Source organism: Micromys minutus, assembly GCF_963924665.1.
Source record: "Micromys minutus genome assembly, chromosome: 6".
NCBI lineage: Eukaryota > Metazoa > Chordata > Mammalia > Rodentia > Muridae > Micromys > Micromys minutus.
In genome coordinates this window covers 75,180,897-75,205,382 of record NC_137975.1, presented here as the reverse complement: position 1 = coordinate 75,205,382, position 24,486 = coordinate 75,180,897, and the positions used below count along the sequence as shown (strand labels likewise).

At 46.7% G+C, this 24,486-nt stretch overlaps 1 protein-coding gene across 1 annotated transcript in view; it reads right to left on the bottom strand.

Annotated features, from left to right (window-relative positions):
• The window catches only part of KIAA0319, a gene marked incomplete at its 5' end in the record, with an annotated part of 42,454 nt that continues 17,968 nt past the window's right edge, over positions 1-24,486 (bottom strand). Inside the window, 10 exons of the mRNA XM_080917952.1 lie at positions 1-294; positions 6,069-6,160; positions 7,866-7,956; positions 9,841-9,963; positions 12,521-12,663; positions 17,735-17,894; positions 19,180-19,318; positions 20,834-20,985; positions 21,751-21,899; positions 23,170-23,302. Coding sequence (XP_080774078.1) covers positions 116-294; positions 6,069-6,160; positions 7,866-7,956; positions 9,841-9,963; positions 12,521-12,663; positions 17,735-17,894; positions 19,180-19,318; positions 20,834-20,985; positions 21,751-21,899; positions 23,170-23,302 — 1,361 coding nt within the window. The 3' untranslated portion in view covers positions 1-115. The remainder of the gene's footprint in view (positions 295-6,068; positions 6,161-7,865; positions 7,957-9,840; positions 9,964-12,520; positions 12,664-17,734; positions 17,895-19,179; positions 19,319-20,833; positions 20,986-21,750; positions 21,900-23,169; positions 23,303-24,486) is intronic.

Here is a 24,486-nt window from a genome sequence, read left to right as displayed (position 1 = left end):
AGAAAGGTCCCTGGGGAAGGTGGCCAAAGCCCAGCGCCAAGCAGGAGTTGCCTTTGTGCTTTAACTGTCACTGGTACTAAGCCACAGGCTCATGAGGTCCCTCCACAGCAGCCCATTATCTGTCCTTGGAGTAATAACCGAAGGAGACTCCATTTCTGGCAGAGCCATTCAGGGAACCCTTCAGAAACCCTCTCTCCATCCTCTCTTGGCTGAAGAGTGTGTCCTGGTCGCTTTCCAACTCAGACTCCGACACCATCAGACTGGAGTTGTGCTCCGTGCTCCTGTGCTTGATACCTGCGGAGAAGCGGCATGTGTGAAGAGAGGCAGCACTTTCCTCTGGCTGTCCTTCTGTCTGTCTGCTCCCTAGTGTTCCAGAGAGGACTGCGGATTGCCCTCTGTCACCTACATGGCAGGTGGGTTGTCATGACAGAGGTCTCAGGTGTCAGTCAGTCTTGATTTGAGTTCCAGCTATGACACCAGCTCCGTGAGCCTGGACAGTGCCAAAGCTCCTCCCCATGGGTTTGTGGTGAGCACCGAAGGAAACAGACTGTGTAACCCTTCCCCCAGCTTTGAGCACAATGTGAGCTTCAACACAGAAACACTGCTATGACTTCCAACTAAAATATTTTAGTTTAGTCCCACTAAATATTTTTGATAGATGATTTGAACTCTGGGGGATCATAACAAAGACGAGGATTAAGATATGATCCCTAATATCAACCAACTCATGGTGTCTAACAGGAAACTATAAAGGTTACTGGGGTGCAGGACCATGGCATACATGTGTAAGCCAAAGGACAGACAACAGGAGGAACTGGTTCTCTCCAAACACCACAGGCATAGAACTTACGTTGTCAGGATGGGAGACAAGCACCTTTACCCACTGAGCCATCTCACCAACACTGATGTTTACAATTTTTTGAGAAGAATTTATGGTGGCTAACTAAGGAGTTAAAACATAGCTCTATGACATGGCTCAAAATAACTAAAGAATAAGAAAAGAAACTCTTACATGAATCAAGAGGACGTGAACATTCCCTGGTATCTGGGGTTGGTTCTGGGATGATCCAAATAGGATAGATGTGAACACAGAAGGAGGACAGAAAGCGGGCATAAAACACTTAGAAGCACCCAAAAGAACTTAAAGAAACAACAACAAACCAGACAGTGTGGAGCCAATGCCAAGTGGGAAGGAAGGACACAGAAAGAGGGCAGAGAGGCTGGAGCTCACAGAGAAGCACAGACAGGAACCACCGTTGGAATGCAAAGGGCCCCTGTAGATCCACAGAGGGAGGCACTGTCAGGAGGCGGGACCTTGCTGGAGGAAGTAGTCACTAGAAGAGGGCTCTAAGGTTTCAGATGCTCAGCCATGCCCAGTGTGGCAACCCTTTCCCACTGCCTGCTGATGCAGACAGAGATCTCGGCTTCTTCTCCGGCACTGCATCTGCCTGCGTGCCACCATGTTTCTCACCCTGATGACAACGGACTAAACCTCTGAACTGTAGGCAAGCGCCAGTTAAATGCTTTCTTTTATAATAAGAGTTGCCGTGGTCATGGTGTCTCTTCACAGCAATGGAAACCCTAGCTAAAACAGCTGGAAAAGTGGATTTTTAACCCATGCACAGAGGAGACCACAGTATACAGATAAATAAATAAATTTTAGAAAAGGAATACGGGGGAGTCTTACAGAATTAGAGGATACTGTGGTCTGAACATGATGTCCCCCAAATTCTTACATTGAAACCTATCCCAAGATTATTGAGCAGAGGCCTATGGAGAAAATTAGGGCCTGTTGTATATTGGTTCTAATGCTATTTGTGTTAATTCTGCTCCCCAATCACACAGGAACCTGCATGTCTGCCTATAAGATGCTGAGGGTCCCTGCCCTCGGCTGGCTCTAACTGGTAAATAAAGTTACTGGCAGCCAATGGTTGGGTAGAGAAACAGAAGCCAGGACCTTCGATTTCTCAGCCACAGGAACCACAAGAGAGGAAGAGTTTTTAGAATCGCCATGTCAGGGAAGCAGAAATATCAAGCCTGAGGGCTGCGGGAGAGAAAGTATATATTCGTGTAATGATCGGGGAATCGTGGAAGGGTTGCGTCAGCAATGCAGAAGTTTGAGGGCGGCCCAGCTGTTGGGCTGCTTAGGGCATATTAAAAAGTAGGTTGTGTGTGTGTGTGTGTGTGTGTGTGTGTGTGTGTGATTCATGAATGTGCACATGAATCCACCTGGGAATTTGGAGCAGATTGACAGAGCCAATGCCTCAAGTACCCTTGTGAAGAAGGCACAGGAGAAGGCGGGGGCATCACACAGTGCATATGCAGCCAAACCTTCAATTCTGTCCTGGGGTGGGGGGAGCAGAAACACAAGGATAGACCAGAGCTATCTTGCTCCTCCCACCATACAAAGATACAAGGAGAACATACTGACCGAGCAGGAAGTGGCCCTCATTAGATTGCATCTGCTACCTTGACCTTGGATATCCAACTCTAGACCCCTGACAAACAAGCAACCGTGGTTTTAAAGTCCTCACTCTCCTTTACCTCATCCCGGCAGTGAGAATAGACGCAGAGAGACAGAGGCTCACAGCCTGCCCCGGCCCGTGCCCCTTGGACCATCTGCTAGACTTTCCTCCATCTTAGGACCGGCTCCTATAAAATGGAGAATAATCGCAGTATTTGACTCACGGGGTTTAGAATCAAGTGGGCAGAAGTGTACTGACCGTGTCTGCGCTAACGAGGACACTTACAACTGTGAGTTTGGAGGTGGGATTATAAATATCCGAGACAGGGTACCAAAGATGATGGTGGGAAGTAAGGAAAGGTGCTGGGGTGTGGATGGCAGGAAAGGGGACGGTGTAAAGTCATCAGTCACTGTAAGAACAGTGGATTAGGTGACCACACAGGGGTTAGTGAGACAGTGGGCACGAATCACGTGCAACCAACCCGAGCACCTCAACCTCTTGGGGATAAAGCACTTTTATAACACCTTCGCGTTAACTCCTGGGACAGTAGTGGTGAGCGCTCAGTGGATTACAGCTGCTGTAATTCCCTGTGGACACACGCAGGGCTTCTAGTGACAGCCTGTTTTCCATTGTCAGCGTGCGTGGCAGCTGAATACATTAGTGATGCACACACATCTCTCGGTGTGACTTTAAGAACTCTTCCAGAGATGGTTAACTGACGAGGGACAATCTGTACTGCGTGTGGTCGGCGCCATTGTATGGTCTGTGGCCTTGGGTTGCGTGAGAGAGAACAAGGAGAAAACAGCTCAGTGCTGGCATCCCACACGGGTGTGAGCAAGCGGCTTACCCTGGTAAGATGGACCACAGGCTCAAACACTTAACCAGCATAAACCCTTCCGTGTTGAGGGTTAGGTCAAGCCAAGGCTTTCCTTGGGACCCTGAGGTGTGGAGAAGAAACATAGTTCCTTGTCTAAAACTAGAAATATGTTTGGCATAGCCAGAAATGGCCTGAGCCCAGGGCCTTGAGGGAACTGTGTCTTCATGATGAAAACTCAACACTTCCCATCCTGAGAGGTTGTTTGTTTATCAGTCCAAAGGCCACTGATGCTAGGTCTGTGGTGAATTTGAGACACCTGTGTTCCTTTGTTTCATGCGACACTGTTGGATTGGCTCCCTGCTGACGCTTCCCCGTTATATGATAGTTTTTAATGACACTGTCATATCTTTCAGGAAGACTGTGTAAGATGCTTGGCATAGGACATAAGCTTGTGTAAGACCTCCTGACTCCAGCTTTCCCATCTTCTTTATCTTATCCTCTGATCATCTCCCTTAGCACTCCAACACTGAAGAATGCCTGTTGGTCCAAGTCCCTTCCTCTCTTACATTGCTGCTTGTCAGGTATTTGGTTCAACAACTTAACCACACTCTCTACACACAGTCAGCCATTTTGCACACCCCCCGACACACACCCTTCCTCACCTGTCTTAGGGTTTCTATTGCTGTGAAGAGACACCATGACCATACCATGGCAATTCTTATAAAGGAAAACATCAACTTGGGGCTAGTTTAAAGTTTTAGTTCCTCATCATTGTGACAAAAACCATGATGGCATGTAGGCAGACATGATGCTAGAGAAGGAGCTGAGAGTTCTACATCTTGATCCAGCAGAAGTCAAAGTGGGTTGAGCTTCTGAGACCTCAAAGCCCACCCCTCAGTGACACAGTTCCTCCAACAAGTCCACACCTCCTAATAGTTCCACTTCCTGTGGCCCAAGCATTCAAATACACACACACACACACACACACACACACACACACACACACGCTCATGCACACACCACCTATGAGAAGGTACTATTCTTGCTTTTCATGACAAGGATCCTTCCTCATATTTTGGGGTGGAGGATGGTCTGTTGCTATGTATTATAAATGCTAAATTCTGTACTGACGGTCTATGAGTAATTCTCGCATTTATCAGCTTTTGCTGTGCAAACTTTGTTCCTTAATTTAAAACTATTGATTAAATAAAAATGGCTATAGCCAGTTACTGGGAGGATTACCTGACTGGGGAGGGAGGAAGCAGAGATTGAGGAGGAGAGAGGAGAAGGCGCCATGAGAAGAAAAGAGATGTACCACAAGCATGTGGCCAGGAGAAACAGCAAGTATTTGGGTATGTTGCTGGGAAAGTAGCCAGGCCAGCAGTTAGAAAGTGGATTAGGGGTTACCCACTCCTGGCCAGTTATTGTCAAGGCCAAATAAAATAACCATGGTCTGAGTCCCATGTATTTTTAAGCTAGTCAGGGATAAGATTAAATTGGTTATACTACAGACGTCATCCCTGTTGACGTCATTTTGGGTTGTCAACGTTGAAAGTGACCATGCCTCTCTAAAAGAATTAAGCTACCTACAAACCCAGCATGATGGAAAACTCACAGAATCAGCACTGAGCAGCCTCAGAGGCACATTACAAAGTGATAGTTAATATGTAAGAATCCAAAGGTTAACAGAAGTGGACAGGAGATGCTCTGAGCAGAAGGGTCAGTACACTCTGAGAAGACAATTTTGTCAGGTGCCTCAGTGTAGACTGATGCTAAGGTGATTGGAGAGGTAGTGAGAGGTAGTGGAGAGGTAGGCGGTGAAAAGGTAAAAATGGAAGAGGAACAAAGATTGAAAAAAAAATCAAGATGGAGCCAGGGAAAGCAGACTTAGATCCTGGCGGCTGTAATCAGACTTAGGTAGATATAAACATTTAAAGGGATTCTATAAGTCTTTATCTCATATGGAAGGGCAGTTTGTATCTTTGTCTATTGGATGTAGTCTTATTGTATAGAGGGTTTGTGAATAGAGAATCTATTATATAAACCCGTTTGAAAAATTACCGGGCTTTGAAGTGATGTTTGTGACGGGCAGTGGAGGAAGAAGACGCCGGGGCGGTGACCACCACCCGGACAGAAGCAGCAGGGCAGGCGGAGTGAACCGCCTGTGAAGGGAACTGTGTGGAGGGGGCGGCTAAAGGACCGAGTGACAGAGTCCGTGTGCACAGCTCCACACTAAAAGCAGCGCCTGCGGAGTGAGACTGCGGGGGCCGATAAAGAGATGACCATTCATTTTTAATAACTACTACAAACCTCAGCTGACTGAGCTGATGGGAAATGGTTGCTTTTAAGGCCAGATGTCTTGCTGCTGCACATCTGGCCAGATGTAAAGGGAGCAGCTATCAAAGAAAAGTCAAGGTGAAAGAACTTGGTGGGCCATATGCCCCTCCTCCCTCCAAGCCAGAGTAGAGAAGAACCATGCACCAGGGACACCCTGATGGAAGAAAGTCTTTCCCTAGGGTCACTTGGCAGAGGCTCGACCTCCAGTAAGTACTTGCAATCCCTCAGCCATTAATGCCTCAGAGGACTTGCCAATTTTTCATTAAATTTCTAATGAAGTCACCATGGGCCTGTTCTCAGATCCTGTCCAGGGGATTGATGCTGTTTGTCTTTCCTTGCAGACTCCCAGGCTTGCTCTTCTGTCCTAACTATGGATTCCATTTTAGCCTCCCTTTCACCTGCCATTCTGGTGAGCGCCTAAGTAAGGCGTTCGAAGGCTAGGGTCTTACCGTATTTGGGCCTCAGCTCCATTCTTTCCTGCTCATCCATATTGTCGAGGATGGTGTACTTTGTTTTCTTTCTTATCTTCGTCCTTCTCCGTCTGAAAGACACAATGAAGTGCTAGATCTGATGCTTAGAATGGCACTTGGGGTCTTCTCCACCTAAGTAAAAGGTTCCCCTGAAACTGAGTCCAATCGAGCAATGTCCAGCACCTGTGTGCAGCCCAGGGACCTTTGCCCATGAGTAAGACCAGCCTCGGAAAGACCTGGGTGAGCAAGATTCCTCCAAACTAGTGCTAACTAAGAATGTTCAGAGACGTGGGACGGAAACCAGCAACCAGAGGGAGGGGCATACAGAAGGGATGAGCCACTGAAGCCCCACACCTATCTAAGAAATAACTCTTTCATTCTTCCCACAAGTCATAGAGAACTGGGCAGCTCTCTATGAGTTCGAAGTCAGCCTGCTCTACCTAGTAAGTCCCAGAACCCACGGCTACATAGCAAAACCCTGTGGCAAAGCAAGCAGACAGACGGACAAAGCACTATGCTAAGATGTATGTCAGTCAGGTAATAACTGTTCTGATCACAATCTTTAAGAGCAAGGGCTTCTCCGTCTCAGTTCTTTGCTAAAGGGAGACTTTGAGGATACTACTTAAGACTTCTGTGTCCCGTGCCCTGGCCTCCGGGTCGAATATGGTAGCACAGATAGATCCCGTCATCAGGGATCAAAATGGCAAATGCTGGTAGCTGTACAGAGTCAGCACTGTTTACTTGCAGCCATGACCCTGGGATGTAAAATACTCACAGCCACTCAGTAGGGGACCCTATCTTACATGGCTCTGGGGTTTGGGCCTCTACACACCCACTGCTGGGAATGCAATCACAAGTGGATCTCAAACTAAGTAAGCAGCATTTGTGGAAACAGCTATTGGTTCCAGGATTCCTTTTTAAGAGCACATCTCTAGACAATGCAACACAGTGTGTCTGCACAGAAAGTTGAGCCCACCACTCTCTCCTGGGGTCTACTGGTATCCTTCCTTACAAAACTCCTCGTGAGGGTTGGGGAGAGGGCTCTGGGAGATTCTGACAATGAGGCAGCTTAGGGGCCTCTCAGAAGTCACCTCCATTCTCGGAAGAAAACTAAGAAAACCCTAAAGTGAAGGGTCCCTTGAGAACTCAGGCCATTGCTTCTCTTTGGGGATTAGGTGGATCGAAGGATTCGGACTGACCCAGCTGTCGCTTCATACAACCACATCTACAAAGTAGACACGCACGTTTCTACAATGCCTTCCTCTGCTGAGACATGGAAGCCACCTGGGCTCAGCTCTGGTGACATAGGACAGAGTTACTATTAGGTTTGGGGGTGGGGTAGGGATATGGCTCAGGGGTAGTGCCTACCTGTACATATAAAACACTAGGTTCAATTCCTACTATATATATATAATATTATATGTAATTATATACATAATTTATCTGTATATATTGTATGATATATATCTATATATAATTTTATCTGTATATATTATATAATACGTATTTATATATAGTAAATTTGATAGAGAATTGTAGGCCCTGCGAGAAGGTGAAAGCTGTGAGAAAAAGTTCTCTCCAGTATTGTCCCGTTTACATAGACACACATACATGTCTAGCACTGTAAAGGGCATCATTGTACTTATGCAGTCCGGTTTGTTTTAAAAACCTGGTTGTCAATTAAGCAGTGGGACAAACCCAAGCAAAAAAGCCCGAAGCTGTCCATCGCCCCCGAGAAGCGTCTTCTTTGCACACACGAACAAGCATGTCAGGTACCTCCTGCAGCAGCAGATACACAGCCAAGTCACAGATCCAGTTAGCACGGTTAGCGTCAGCGCCAGAGCCGCCACGTAGAACACACTCCACTCTGCAAAAGGAAAGGCCACAGGGTGCACGAAGGTAAGCCGTTTGCTGAACAGCTAGTTTCTGACAACTCGCAAAGAGTCCGTCTGAGTGGCAGCCAGCTGTGGTGCAGAAACTGCTGTGGGGGCAGACAAAGAAGCCGGGCTAGGTGCCAATCAGAACAGCAGGCTGATGGCTTTGTCTGTCTGGTGGAGGGACCTCAGGCACATAGTTCAGGCTTACTTGAGAACTGGAAATCCAAAATAACTGAAAAGAATCGGTTTGGCAGCTCTGTCTCCAACATACAAGTGTATGAAATGTTAAAATGCTCATTCCAGAGTCCCAAGAATCCTTATAACCTTTTTCCTGAAAGGTCTGTACTTTTCTCCTCTCTTCCTCCTCTTCCTCCTTCTCTTCTTTCTCTTCATCCTCTCCTTTCTCCTCCTCCCTTCTCTATTTTCTCCTTTTTGAGACAGGCTGTCAGGCAACCCAGGCTGGTCTTAAACTTGTTACACAAGCAAGGATAGTCATGAACTTCTCATCTTCCTGTTCTATGAGCCGAGGACTGGGATTATGGGGGTGCGCCCTGCACATGGATTTAAGTGAGACCCCGTCTATGGGATATAGATTCTAAGACTTCGGATAGACTAGGAAAGCACACTACCTACTAGGCTACATCCCCAGACCCACACAGAATGGTCTTCATAAAGCAGGCCAAGGGTCTGTATGGCTGCCTGTGGCATAAAGACATCCATCAGGGCCAGAGGTCAATTTAGGGACTAATTTTTATTCCTTTTATGTCCTAAGCTTTGCAGTAATAACTTAGGGGCAAAACATGCCAATGGGTGACCAACATAGTGACACATGCTTTTCATCCCAGCTCTTGGAAGTTAGGGACAGACAGATCTCTGTGAGATCAAAGCCCAGTCTGGTCTACAAAAAGAATTTCAAAACAAGAGCAACGTAGGGAGATGCTCAAAAACAAATAAAAAACCCAAAGTACCAGTGGAACAAAGTCTCAACGTCTCATGCTTAACCTGACTAATATCGCGCCGTCTCCCTAGAATGGTGACCTGATGCTGGTTTCATTTCTGAAGCAAGAACACGACATGGCAGGCAGCTGTTAACATCTTTCTGCCATTTACATCCACCAGGATCCCCAGGATGGCAAATTTACTCTTAGGAGTAGACTGCCATTAACAAAGAGTTTTCTAGCTGAGTATCGTGACTCAGATATGCAGTCCTAGCACTTAGAAGGTGGAAGCAGAAAGATTAGGAGTTCAAGGTCATCCTCTACTATGTAGAGACATCAGAGTCAGGCTGGACCATATAAGACCCTGTCTCAAAAATTATATATATATATATATATATATATATATATATATATATATACACACACACACACATATATACATATATACATATCTATACATATATATACATATATACATATACATACATATATATATATATATATATATAGGGTGGGCGGGGTCTCTCTCCACAGGGACTGAAGAAAGGTACCAGCATGGGCTATGGGGCAAGACTGTGGTTCCTACAGCTGGCACCTGCTTGGGCTGGCCCCTGGCAGTGTGGGGGCACATTTCCCATTTCTTATTATCCCAATAGTATACACAAGAGGTGTGTCATCATAAAGTCCCAGCATCCTAAGTCACAGCAGGTACAATCGGAGGGGGAAGTCTCGAGGCAGTGGTTTCTTAGGACAGCCCTGGCTAACCTACCTCACAGGAGGCTTTGCAGACAAGTCTCCAGTGACAGACTAAGACAAGGTTTTAATGGGCAACTAAGTGGCTTCACTTGGCTTTGGGAAATAATGCTGTTGGATGGTCCTGGGGACTGAGCCAGGAAGAGAATCATACCAGAAGCCACCACTACACACGCCACTCACCACAGTTGCTCTCGCCATCCCACATATACCGCTGTATGAGGTTCTCCATCCACAGCTGGGAGCAAATACAGTGCTTCGTGATGGGGTCACAGTGACCATGGCCTGAACACTTGAGAAGGCATCCTGTAAAAGGTGGTGCAGAGCTGGGATCACCACAGACAAAAGGAGGTCCCCACTTTTCCATTTCCACAGTAGAGGCCCAAAACAAACAGGTGAATTAAAACTCTCTTAAGAAGCCAGACAGTAATGTGTGCTCTTAATCCTAGCACTCAGGAGGCAGATGCAGGCAGATCCTTTGAGTTTGAGGCCAGCCTGGTCTACAGAGTGAGTTCCAGGACAACCAGAGCTACACAGAGAAAACCTTGTCTTGAAAACAAGACAAAACAGAAACGCTCTTATGAGCCAAGCATGATAAAAAGATACCTAAAATCCTAGCACTCAAGAGACTGGGGCAGGAAGATTGCTGCAGGTTTGAGGCTAGCCTTGGCTACAAAGAAAGTGCCAGGCCAGCCAATCCATAGAACGGTCTTGCCATTTACCAGAGCCATAACTTCTAGGAACATATGCGCTGAAAGTGACTGGGTGTGCACAGCGCTTGGTGTTCACAGGTGTATTCATAGTCATTCCTACAGGCCACAGGTAGAAGAGTGGATTACAGAACACATCCAGGGAGGAAGACCAGGCAGCCGTGGGCATCTCATGGAATAGAAACTCTAAAGGATTCGGGAAAATAGTGATAGCGTGTTGTAAGGTCCAAAGACATGGAAAGAGCTGTGATGTAGCTCAGTGGTAGAGCCTAACATGTGTAAGGCATGAGATTAAACCCCCAGCAACCTACACATACACACACACACACATACACACACACACATATACACACACACACACATACAGACACACACATACACACACGCATACACACACACTCTCTCACACATACATACATACACACGTACACACATACACACACACACTCTCTCACACATACATACACACACACACACACACACACACTCACACAGATACACAGACATGCACTCACTACACTCACACAAAAGCATACTCAAAACATATCAAATCGGCTTGCTCATATTATTTTTCTTAAAGATGGAGAAACTTGGGAGAAATATAGCAACAAAATAGTAACAAAAGTTATGTTTGGAAGATGGAAATTTTAAACTCTAGAAACTAGAAGATTGTTTTCTTCTTTGTCCCTTTCAGAATTCAAAAAAACAAAACAAAATTCAGAACATGGATTGTCTGTGCGGTTCTGGTTTCCCCAGAACTCACTCTGTAGACCAGGCTAGCCACAAACTCAGAGTTCTGCCTGCCTCTGCCTCCTGAGTGCTGGGATTAAAGGCATGTGCACCACACCCAGCTCTCAGATTTTCTACAATAAATCACTGCTTGGTGCTTAGAAAAGCAAATGACTCTACTCTGAAAAAGAATCATGGTACCAAGTTACTCCGTGTTACAAGTGAGACTATCAACTGAAGGCTAACACATGTCTGAAACAAATTAAGTTTGTGCAACCCCCTACATCATATTCTGAAAACTCTAAGATGACTACCTCCACTAGCATTTACTTGTGAGATGAAGACAGGGACTGTGCAACTATGAATCAGCTTGGTGTCCTGAAGGGACAAGCAGAGCTAAGAAATGTGGTTACAATCAGAAGATGCACTTGAGCTCTCTTAAGAGCAGTTGGTAAATGTGTCACCTACTGGAAGAACAATTACAGAGTACATGGGGGTTGAAAGGAAAACACCTGTATTAGATAATCTTTCTTGTTTCTGTGGCCACACTCCTGAACTTAAAGGAGAAGGGCTGACAGGAGCCCGATAGAGCTGTTTCCTGAGAGGCTCTGACAGAGCATGACAAATACAGGGACGGATGCTCACAGCCAACCACTGGACTGAGCACAGGGACCCCAATGGAGGAGTTAAAGGACTGAAGGAGCTGAAGGGGGCTGCAACCTCATAGGAAGAACAATACCAACCAACCAGACACCCCAGAGCTCCCAGGGACTAAACCACCAACCAAAGAGTACACATGGAGGGACCCATGGCTCCAGCCGCATATGTAGCAGAGGATGGCCCTGTTGGGCATCAGTGGGAGGAGAGGCTCTTGGTCTTGGAAAGGCTCGATGTCCCTGTAGGGGAATGTCAGGACCAGGAAGCGGGAAGGAGGAGTGGGTGAGGGAGAGGGAGGGAGCACCCTCCTAGAGGCAGGGGGAGAGAGGATGGGATAAGGAAGTTCTAGAGGGGACACCAGGAAAGGGGATAACATTTGAAATGTAGATAAAATGGAGAAGGGCTTGCATTTCAAAGGAATACAGTTCATTATGGCAAAGGAGGCATAGCTACAGGTTTGAGAGGCACCTGGTCACTTTCTCTACAGTGAGGGAGCAGGAAAAGTAGACAGGGTTAGGAGGTCAGGAGTGTGCCTGAGGCTGGGCTGGAAACCACAAGATTCGCCCCCCCCCCCCACCCTCTACCTCCTCCACCTCCTGAAAGTTCCGTAATCCAAGCAGTACCACCAGCTGGGATCCAAGTGTTCAAAGAGACTACAGGAGACATCTTACATTCACACTACAGCCATGTCCACGCTGTGCCTAGAAAACGCACCCATGATCAGCACGCCTGACTGTTGTATTAGAATATCTCTGTGGAAGAAGTACCTGCTGTGTCTATCCGCAGCACCTTGAAGAGCAGGAAAGCCTCCCTCTCCTTGGAAAGCCGTTTGTGCAGATTCCGGGCTACATCAGCAGCTCCGAGAACCCTGGAAGGTGACCCATTCTGTACATAAAACACAATCACAGTGCTGTAGAAGAGACAAGAGGGGACAGTCACATCATTAGACAGTGTCCAGCATGACGTATCACCTTGGCCACCTGGCCTGTGCAGTTGAAAAGGAAGACTGCTACAGCTCTGTGATAGGATTCATTTTTCTTGCCAAATAATATTCCATTCTGTGTGTGTATGTATGTGTGTACATAGTTTTTCTGTGCATATTTAAATAATCATCTTTGGGTATCATTCTTCAGAAGACATCTATCTAGCTTATTTTATAAAACAGTCTTTCTTTAAAAAGGGGGGACAGGGGAGATTTACTTATTTATGCATTTGTTTTATGTATGTGGTTACATGTGGTCACCGACATAACAATCTGTGTGCCGCTTGTGTGCCTGGTGCCCACCGAGGCCTGAATTGGGCATCAGATTCCCTAGGGCTGGAGTTACAGAGTTGTCAGCTGCCTTGTGGGTACTGGGGAACAAGACCAGGTCCTCTGAAAGGCGGCCAGTACTCTTAATTCCTGGGCCACCTTGACAGACCCTGAGACTGGGTCTCTCACTAGAGGCCTGGGGCTCCTTGATTAGGCTAGGCTAGGCAGCCAGCCCCGAGGATCCTTCCTCAACCCATCCCTGCCCTCCAACCACCATTCAACCACGGTTGTAGGTTGTAGGTTGGATAAGAATGCTCCTGGTGGGCTCACATATTTGAGAACAATGGTCTTAGTTGGGAATGCTGTTTGGGGGTTTGAGTGGTTCGGCCTTGCTAGAAGGAAGTACGCCTCTGAGGGCAGGCTGTGAGATTTATAGCCAACTCCACCTCGGGCCACTCCTGCTGTATGTCGTGGTTGAAGATGGGAGTGCTCAGCTTCCTGCTCCAGCTCCTGCCCGCTGCCGGGAGACCCTCTGGAACCGTAAGCCTGAGATAGGCTCTTCCTTCCATAAATCGCTTCCCGCACCCCTCGGTATTTCATCACAACAGGAAAGCGGCTACAACTAGCTCCGTCCCCTTATATTCATTTGAATGTGTGTTGGGGGTGGGGATGCGCACAGGGGCCATGTGTGGAAGTCAGAGGACAGGTCTCTCTTTCTGCCATAGATACTTTTTAATGTAGACGTGAGATTTTTATTCCCCTCAATAATTGCATAGATAACTAATTCTATAGAATTCCTTTTTCACAGTGTCTGTGCATTTTATAACTGTGCCAGCAACACACCATGGTCTGAACAGTTGCTATGGTCTAACCTCTAGATTATAGCCATTTTATAGTAAAGCAATAAGAGGTGTGTGTGTGTGTGTGTGTGTGTGTGTGTGTGTGTGTGTGTGTGTGTGTGCTGCACTATGGGAGTCCTGATGACTGAACTCAGGCTTGGTGGCAGGCAGCCCCACCCTGCTAAGCTATCTTTTTGGCCCTGGAAGTAGCTTTGCTTGGTATTACTGTTGCCTATTCATATTGACTCAAGCACAGGGAAAGACTTGCCTGCTATGGACTCCCTTTGTAAACTCTGTGTCTGTGTACTTTGTAAACTTTGTAAACTCTGAAGTCAGAAGAGTGCCCCTACCCCACCCCTTCCTGAGGAGCTTCAGCAGCCAGGCCCCTCCCCCTAAGAAATCCTATGTAAGTGTTGCTCAGTTCCCTGATATCTTGGAAGCAAGATGTAGCCAATCCTGGATTCATCCTGCCACACCATGGACCCTCCCATAAATCTCTTTTATGAGATTAACTTCCTAGTGTGACTCTTGCCAGAAGAAACCAACAAGCAATGAAAAGGAGGAAAGAAAGAAAAAAGTGGAGCAGGGCTGAGGCTCCTGAGCTCATAGGCTCAGCTGGGGATGCCCTCCCCCAGCTGCAGTGCCCCTGCTGAGGAGGCTTCCTCCAGAGCTGTGTGGTTCCTGAGCTCCCATGTCTCAGGATGCCCATCCATTGGGACTAACTCACTTCAGAGCTGTGTGGTTCCTGGGCTCCAAAGTCGCAGGATAGCTTTCCATCCGAGCAGGAAAGGCTAACAATTTCCTTAATATGGTGAACATATTTTCCTGTGCTCTTCTCTAGAGAAACACATAGATCTGTCCCAGGACTCCTGAAAATAGTTCCACGACTTAGTTGCTGAAAACAACAGCAATCTCTTGTCTCGTGGTTCTAGACAGCCAAAGCCTCAAATCAAAATGTTGGTAATGTGCTCTCTGGTATTCAGTAGACAGATATGTTCCACATCTTTCTCTCAGCTTCCTTGGTGTTCCTTGGCACTGGGCTTGTAGATGCCTCTTTATTCCCTGGCATTCTTTCTTGTTTGTACTGTGTGTGTGTGTATGTGTGTGTGTGTGTGTGTGTGTGTGTGTGTGTGTGTGTGTGTGCAGGTGTTCATGTGCAGGTGCATGTGCAGATATGTATGTAGGTGTGTGCATGTATGTTGAGACCAGAGGTCTTTTCAATACAAGCTTTGAATACTCTCTTGACCTCAAATTTCCTCTGCCTAAAAAATTAGTCTGTTAGTTTTAAATTCAATTCCATCCAAGTTTGCAGGACATGAGAAGAGTTAAACTAAACTCTTGGAAAAACATTACATGAATGGGCCCTATCCCAAGTCCTGATAGGGTTCTTCTAAAACCTCATGAGCCAGGTATCTGTCCACTGTCCATGTGTCTTTCAACATTCTTGTCCCCTAAGCTTTGCTTATAGTATCATAGAGCTTTTCTACCCCAGAGTTCCAAATTCTTACATATTCTTTCCACAAACAAGTTCCAAAAACCAATGAACCACATGGTCAGCTTTATCATCACATTACTCCTGGTACTGATATTCTGTCTAGGTTCTTTTCCTATTGTCATGGCAAAAGAATCGTAAAGGAAAATGGGGTCATTTTGACTTATGGTTTGAGAAAGTCCTGGTAGCAAGAGCTTGGGGCAGCTGGTCATGCTACATCCACAGTTCAAATGTAGAAAAGAATGAACTCCTATGTTCAGTTCACTTTCTCCTTTTTATACAGACTGGAATCCTCTGCCTAGGGAATGGTGCCATCCACAGTGGTCTTCCCATCTCAATAAACCTAATAAAAACAATTATTCAACAGATATATCCAGGGGCTGGAGAGATGGCTCAGCGGTTAAGAACACTAACTGCTCTTCCAGAGGTCCTGAGTTAAATTCCCAAAACCACATGGTGGCTCACAACCATCTGTAATGGGATCTAGTGCCCTCTTCTGGTGTGCCTGAAGACAGCTACAGTAAACTCATATAAATAAAATAAATAAACCTTAAAAAATACATATATCCAGATGGTCATCTTTTAGCTGATTGTTTTAGATCACGTTGACATTCTCCTTAACAATCTTATCTTGTGTCTTAGTTAGGGGTTTACTGCTGTGAAGAGACACCATGACCATGGCAACTCTTATAAAGGATACATTTAATTAGGGCTGGCTTATAGTTCGGAGGTTTAGTACATTATCATCATGACCAGAAGCGTGGCAGCGTGCAGGAAGACATGATGCTGGAGAAGGAGCTGGGAGCTCTATGTCTGGATCCACAGGCAGCAGGAAAAGACAAAGCCACCCTGAACTTGGATTGAGCATATGAGACCTCAAAGACCCACTCCCACCGTGACACACTTCCTCCAACAAAGCCACACCTACTCTAACAAGCCACACCTCCTACAAGTGCTACTCCCTATGGACCGTGCATTCAAACACATGAATTTATGAGGACCAATAATATTCAAAGCATTACAACGTGTAGTAGCCCAATGTTTGGTACAAACTGTTTCTAACAACCCTGGCTAAGGCTATGCCTGCAGAAGCCAGAGAAATCCAATGTTACCTTTGTATCGTTAGCTCAAAGCATCCAAGATGGCTAGTGTCCTGTGAGTATAGTCCAGACAACTGTTTGACGATAGCCCTTTAGTCCAAAGCAGTTAAGGCTGCAAAATCTTCCAGTTAGAGAGTCAGATGGTCCCACATGTGGCATGTTTGCTTACAGAAAGTTGAGCACCAGGATGAGTGCTTACAGCAAGGACTTAAGAATTTCTCATGATTTTAACAGCAGTTAGCACTTGCTCAGTGCCCCAGAGAGGGGTGAGTTCTCCTTATCTGTCTACGCCCAAAAGTGTTTTCACCATGAAGGGATGCTGGACTTTCTCAAAATCTTTTTTTACAGTTTCTGGCATAACTATATGGATCTTTTATTTTTAAGATTTTAGTTAAAAATTTTTTATTACGTGCATGTGGGGGGGTGGCACGCACACACGCACATGTATACACAAACTTCTCATAGAGTCCAGAAGAGGTCTTTGGCTACCCTAGATCTGGAGTTACGAGGTTGTAGGCTGCCCAATATGAGAACTGGGAAGCACTGGGAAGCACTGGGAAGCACTGGGAAGCACTGGGCCTCCGGAAGGTTTATATTCTAGCTTGCTGAGCAATTTCAATGGTAGGATGCTTATTTCGCATGCACAAGCCCCTGGCTTCCATCTGTAGCACCATAATTAGTTAATTAGACTATGTTTTCATTCGTCGTTTTTCTAAGTAAATTTCAATTCTCTGGAAAGCCAACCTGGACATAAAAGCCAACAATCACTACAAAATGAACCTCAAAGCAATGGTGGGTTTAAATCCTGCCATACTTTCTATTTTCCTGCCTTGTGCTGGTGCTGGTTTAGTGGGCTTTAAAAATAAAACAATTAAATACAAAAAAAAAAAAATCTTGTGAGATTAAAGGGCTGAGTATACTCTTTGAAGACAGCGAATACTTCACACAGAGAAGTATCTGCAAAGCACAACTTCCTCACAAGTCCCAGGCCATTTACATGTCCCTCAGAAGCTAGCAGGACAAAATGTCTTCTCCCTTTGACATGCCCTAACCCTTTCATTCAGAACATTCTCCTTTGCCAACAAACCTTTCCCAGGACCTGAGGGGCGGGCCTAGAACAAACTGTTCTTTCTCTTCTCTTAGAGGAAAAAAACAGAGGAGTGAGAATGTGATAAAACGTGAACAAGAAGACAGCAAGGGGGATGATGTCCGGGGAGAGGGCTGAAGAGGCCTGCAGCAAACTTAACACGGGAGTGAGGCCCAGTGGGGACCCACACGTGACACCTGCAGCCCCATACCTGACATCTGTGTGAGCCTGGATCTTCGACACCTTCACGTCCGAGTCTAGCACATTCAGAAGCCCAGCCAGCTGCCTCACTAGAGTTTCCTTCTGCTGCTCTGTCAGCTGCTCGACACCAACCTGCAGGATCAACTCCACCAGGCCATCCTTCCTGGGGTCTGAGGAGAGAGAACACAGGGTTTTCATGGGAGATCACAGGTTTGACAAAGTGTGGGTCTGTAGAGGGTTCAAAGCCAGCCTGGGCATGTGGCTCAGAAAAGGGTGCTGGCCCTGTGCCCATAGTACCTAGGCTCTGTGCCTAGCACAGCAAAAGTAAGGTCAAAATAAGCAAATAAAAGTTTAAAATAACTCTTGTGTATGTTGCATATTTAGCTTTTAGGACTCAGATCATTTTAATAGCAAAGAGGTGGGTGTGTTAACACACTCCTGAAATAGCAGCACTTGGGGCCGTGAGGCAAGAGGATCAGAAGCTCAAAGTCATCCTTGCCACACGATGAGTTCAAAGCCAATTTGGGCCACATGAGACCCCCATCTAACATGAAAAATAAAAAAGAAAAGAGAAAGAAGGAAGGAAAGAAAAGGGAGGGGAAGGGGGTACCACAGAAGCCACTCTGAAGCATTTTTTTCCAGTTTTATGCTACTTGGTTATCTCAAGATAACCAGCTGTGCCTTCTGGGTCCTTTGAATCCCAGGCACCTCACACACTTCCACAGGACCTGAGAACATTGCCCTGCCGCTCCTGGGTGTGAGCAGGCCAGTTTACACTCCGGATGCCTATGCCCACCTCACTGAGGCTGTGCTCCCTCACTCTGACTGTGTTCACTTCATCAGGAAAGCAGAAGCTTCCTGCCAGATATAATTCTTAAGGATGAGGTATAAGTTGGGATGCACCTGGTGGTGTAGAGGAAAGCACAGAAAAAAATCCTAAAGTGGGCTAGAGGGGCGGGAGAGATGGCTCAGTGGTTAAGAGCACTGTCTGCTCTTCCAGAGGTCCTGAGTTTCAGCAACCACATGGTGGCTCACAACCATCTGTAATGAGACCTGATGCCCTCTTCAGGCGTGTCTGAAGACAGCGACAGTGTACTCATATGCATTAAATAAATAAATAAATCCTTTTTTTAAAGTGGGCTAGAAAGATGGCTCTGTGGTTATGATCCCATACTGCTCTTCCAGGGGACCTATGTTCAGTTCCAGCACCCCACATCCAGTGGTTCATAACTGCGTACAACTCCAGTTCTAAAGGGTCTCACACCCTCTTCGGGCCTCCGAGGACACTACATTCATGTGCATGAAATCATAGACAGACAGACAGACAGACACACACACACACACACACACATACACACACACACACACACACACACACACACACACACACACAGAGTGACCAAGAGCAGAAGCGAGGCGCAGATGGCTCCCATCCCGGTGACATCAGCTCAGTACCTGGCAGCACCTCCACAGTGACCGTATCTGAGTCCGAGGCCCCCTGACTGTCAGTGACGAGCAAGTGAAACGTGTAGATTCCTTCCACCAGGTTGGTGAGCTGCAGAGCTGCACCATTGTCAGAGCCTCCAATGACATCCTGGGAAGTAAAGGGATCCACAGGGCAGCTGTCAGCCTTGTACCCAGTTTCTGGGCCTCTGTGGAGCTCGAAGCTCTGAGTTCCTTGCTTTCAGGTATGTATGACTTATATGGCTGGGGGGATGGGGGAGGGAGGAGGGAGGAGGGAAGAGGGGAGAAAGAGGGAACAGGGCTGAGGTTTTGAATGTGGAGCACCAGGGGTTGCAAAGACCCAGGCGAGAGGAGACGCAGTAAACTGAACTTTCCAGGAATTACCAAATGGTTAACCAGCGGAGGGAGATTGGTGAGCCTGAGTTGAAACCTCCATGGCAAAACATGGAGTTTTATAGACTTATCGCCTAATATAGTTTTATAATGCTCTCACCTCAGGTCCCCTCACAGCACAGCATATTCATCTTCTCAAGTGACCCCAGAGCCTTGGTAGGCTACACATTCATCCTATGGCCCCATAGCTCCAGAGAGTTAGAGACAAATCTTTTGGACATTTTTTTTTCTTTTTGTCTGTACTTTGCTGACCAGAATGGATGGCAACAAAAAGTCAGGAATCTGAACAGAGCCACCCTGCTATTTTGTTTAGAAGCTAACCTACCATCTAGCTGAACTTAATTCAGTCTAGGAGTACTTTAGAATGTACAGGGTCTTTCCAGTCCCTTCCCTGTAAGCATGCCTTTGGTGTATCTACAGGAGAGCCTCTGTAGATCTCAAGCCCTTAGCAATGGAGAGAAAAGGAGATGAATACAGATCTACAACCTAAGAGGGAGTGTGATCCAGTGTGATCCAAAAGCTAAATGTCTGGGTTTGTTTGGTTTAAGGCTAAGTCACTTTCACCTCTGTATTTCACTCTCTGCCCCTGTGACGTGGAAACAGGAATCCCCGTGCCTCTGACACACCCGATACATGGAGGAAGAAAACTAAAATGGGAAGCTGAGGAGTAGAAGGGCCACTGAAAAGCTTAGCTTCCATGTCCCTCATGGTGCCAATCTTCTGACATTGTGACATCATGGCGTCATCTACAAATGTGTTGGGCTGCATTCACAGCTACTCTGGGACACAGGAGGCTCGGGTGCTGTGGATTGGACACACCTGCATAGTTTGCTGTCCTACCCAAAGTCAGATCAGGAAATGGTCGTCAGCTTTGCTTCTACCTAACAGCAGCCTGGTGTCTCCAGCATCTCATCTGGGAGATGAGACAGTAAGACGAAACCACATGATCAAGTTCTATCTGCAACTCGATCTAAAGTTAGAACCTAGGAGGAGGTAATTAAAGTTAAATGAGGCTACAGGAGTGGAGCCCAACCCACAGTCCTCATAGAGAAGACATGAGAGCAGTCCCCGTCTCTTCCCTCCTTCCTCTCCTCTGCCACTGGAAGATGTAGTAAGCAGGTGGCCATCCAGGACCCAGAAAGAGATCCCTTACCAACGGTAGCTGGCTGGCACCTTGGTCCTGGTTTCAGACGGCACTGACTAATCTGGATGCAGTGCACGTAGCTGAGGGCACCGCCTGTTAAGTACTCACCCCCGCAGCTGGACTCTGGCCGTCCCGGATCCACAGATAGGACACGATTCCTCGGTCATCAGTAGACCTTGAACCATCCAAAGTAATGGAATTATTGGGAAGTGTAAGAACATGTCTGCCACCAGCCTGGGCTCTGGGAGGACTATTATTTTCTAAGTCAGACATAACAAAAACAAAAGCAAAGAGATTGATTTAAATCACTAGCGATGGCATGTCAGAAAACACGCACACTGTTCCATCCTGCAGCCAAGGTTGTTTTAGATACCCCAAAGCATTGTTTTCTGCCCCAAATACCTGTGAGATAAGACATAAATATAGACATTGAACAGTTCTCATTCCAACGGGAAGAGAGACAATAGCAAGTATTTTTTCTGAAAACTGTACAATACACACACACACAAACACATATACGCACACATACACTCACACACACATACACACACTCACACACACACTCACATACACACACACACACACACACACTCACACGGCAAGCACACTCTCCTCCCACATATATACATAAAAAAAAATACAATAAAAAGTTTTCAACCTTCGACTATATAAAAATAAAGAACATAACTTGAACACGTCTGCCCTCGGGCTTCCGAGAAAGCAGAGCACTGAACAGAGATCTTCTGAGACCAGGGTCACAGCAGAGCAAACTGCCTGGCAAACAGAAGGCAACACTATTTCCTTGCAGAGAACACTGGCTCATGGCTTCTTCCTCTACACACTTCCTCAAGCCAGACCCAAAACTGAAGTCACATCAGGGGAAAGGGTTGGTCCCTCTCGGCAGAGCTCAGTCAGGTTCGAACACCAACATTAACACCAAGATGGCTGGGTAATCATTAACCGGCTGGGGTCCTGGGGGGCTGGAAGGCACGGCAGGCTCAAGTCCTGTCCCCGTGTCCACTCACCCTTCTTCACAGCCACGGTGAGGGTGGACGTGCTGCTCAGACCCTGCTGGTCTCTGACGGTTAACCGGAAGTGGTAGGTACCCACCTGAAGCCCGGTGACAGTGGCTATGGCTTTGTCCACATTCTCCATCTCCACGGCACTGGGGCCTCTGCAGAATGAGGACGTGTAGACAAAAGGTGGGGTGTGAGATCCGTACCCTGGCAAGTGCCTCTACTTCTGGCTGTAGCAACCGTCTGGTCTCCTATGGAGTTCTAAGATGACTTGATATGCACACGTGCTCTCTAGCTTGGCACGAGTGTTTCAAACATAATGTACTGGGTTCTAGGAAAGGGTTTTCATTTCTTTTTTTCTTTTTTAATCGAGATGCCACTGAAAAGATCTCTCTTTAGAAAATAAAACCTTAGAAACTGTTCATTTTGTTTTCTGTTTTCTTTTTTAGAGAGGGTTTCACCATTGTAGCCCAGGTTAGCCTAGAACTCATGATGAGCTTTCTGCTTCAGCCTCCAAAGTGCTGAGATTACAGGTGTGTGCCACCCTGCCCAGCCTCCATTTCTTCTTTGAATGAAACTTGGTTAACTTCTTATCTTACTTCAAGTCATACATGGAAGAGGAGGCATGAGCCAGATGGCCTGCCATTAGGCCCAGTCAGGAAGTCCCTAGACTTGGTTGTTAGGCAGATGCAGGTTTGTGTCTCTACACAGCCTCCTCCTGTCTGAGTAATCTTAGCTATTCAGCCTCACGGGTTTCTTCAAGCTTGAGTTTTCCAACTTTAAAACAGGGATCTGGCCAACTGTGCCTTTAATCCCGGAACTTGGGAGGTAGAGGACAGTCAGAGGCAGGTAAATCTCTGTGATAGAGTTCTAGGGCCATCAGGACTACACAGTAAAATTCTGTCTGGAAATAAACCAAAAGTAAGAATGATCCGGTTGCCTCTTCAGAAGCCACAGAGTACTGAGACCCACTAGGGAAAAGCTCGGGCACTGTTATAATACGAATTTCACCTTGAACTCAGTACATCTGTTCCATGTTGGTTGGGTGCAGATAGACTACATCTCTTTTACCAGGAAGTTCACCTCACACCAAGCCAGCCTCATCCACCTATGCTGGGCTCCACTTCCTCCACTGCCAACCCATGTCCATCTTCCCTCAAACACTACCCCCTTGTTTGCTTGTTTGTTTGAGTTGGGGGTGGGGGTCTCACTATGTAGCTTAGGCTAGCCTTGAACTCCAGAGTTTCCTGCCTAGTTTCCTGGTGCAAGGACTATGAGCGTGGACCACCATTCCTATAATACATACTATTACCAACACGGCCCACTCACTCTTTGCTTAAATCTTGACTCAACAAGCTCAAGCTGCCATTTTAACGCAATCCTCCAGGGAAGGGGCGCTGTCGGTCATGGCTGACGCGGACACACTACCTGATGTGCTCCCAGCGGTAGCAGACAATGCCGTGATCGTCGCTGCTCTGACTCCCGTCCAGTGTAGCGCTCTGCACTGGGAAGACCAGCTCCTTATCGGGGCCTGCCACGGCCACCGGAGCCTGGTTGCTTTCTAGAGTTGCAAACATTCAAGAGAGGAAAGACGAGAAGGAGGAAGCGAGGCAGGAGGGAAGGAGAAAGAGGAGAATGAGGGAAAGGAGGAAGGGAAGAAAGAGGAAGACAAAAGGGAAGGAGAGAGCGGGAAGGAAATGAGGAAGGTAGGAAGGGAAGGAGGAAAGAGAGAGAGAGAGAGAGAGAGAGAGAGAGAGAGAGAGAGAGAGAGAGAAAACAAAGAAACAAAGTCAGCGAGCATAGAGTTGCTCTTCTGCCTCTGTAGCCCCACTGCCTAGCAAAGCACCTGCTAAACAGCGAATGTTGAAAATATTTCAGTTTGGGGCTGGAGAGGTGACTCGGTGCGTGAGAGTAGGACTGCTCTTCCAGGGGACCTGGGTTCAACTCTCTGTACCCGCATGGGGCCTCACAACCATCTGTGACTGCAGTTCCAATGACCTTCTGATCGTCACAGACATTCATGCAAGCCAAACACCTATGCACATGAAAATACATATTTTAAAGAAGGAACATCTTTTAGCTGAATGTTGGAAGAAAGAAAACAAAATAAAATATCACTCGTTGTGTCATTTTTATAAATAGCTACGATCTCTGCTTCCAAGAGAAAAAGGAAAAAAAAAGCCACATCCCACAGCCACAGCCATTAGCACTGGGCTGTCACCCCTTCCTCAGTGTGCACGGTGGCTTCCTGAATTCAGGAGGGTAAGCATCTACAACACCTAGTGAGAGCCCTGTCCCTCTGTGTGCTGCCTCATTCCAGTCCTGACCTCCAACAGGCCTACTTCTAGCTTTTTCTCCAGCCACACTGTTTAGTTCCCAGCTATTCATGGAGCCCCCTTTCATCCTGTGGCTTCTGGGAATCTGTGGCAGATCATATGTCTAACATGCATAAAGCCTCAGGTCTGATCCTTAGCACCCATCACACACACACACACACACACACACACACACAATTACAAAGGCAATCTTAAAAAAAAAAAAACTAGATGCTAGATGTAGGCAAGATAGTACAGATTTCAGTAAATGGGGCAAACAAAAAAAAAAAAAAAACTACTTTTCTTTTTTCCCAACTGACCTCAAGATCTAGTTGAACCAACAGGACTGAGTGCTTGTTTGCCAATCTGTGCTAACCTGGAAATGTGTGAGAAAGGGATGTAAACTTGGGGCAAATTAGTAAGGTTAGAT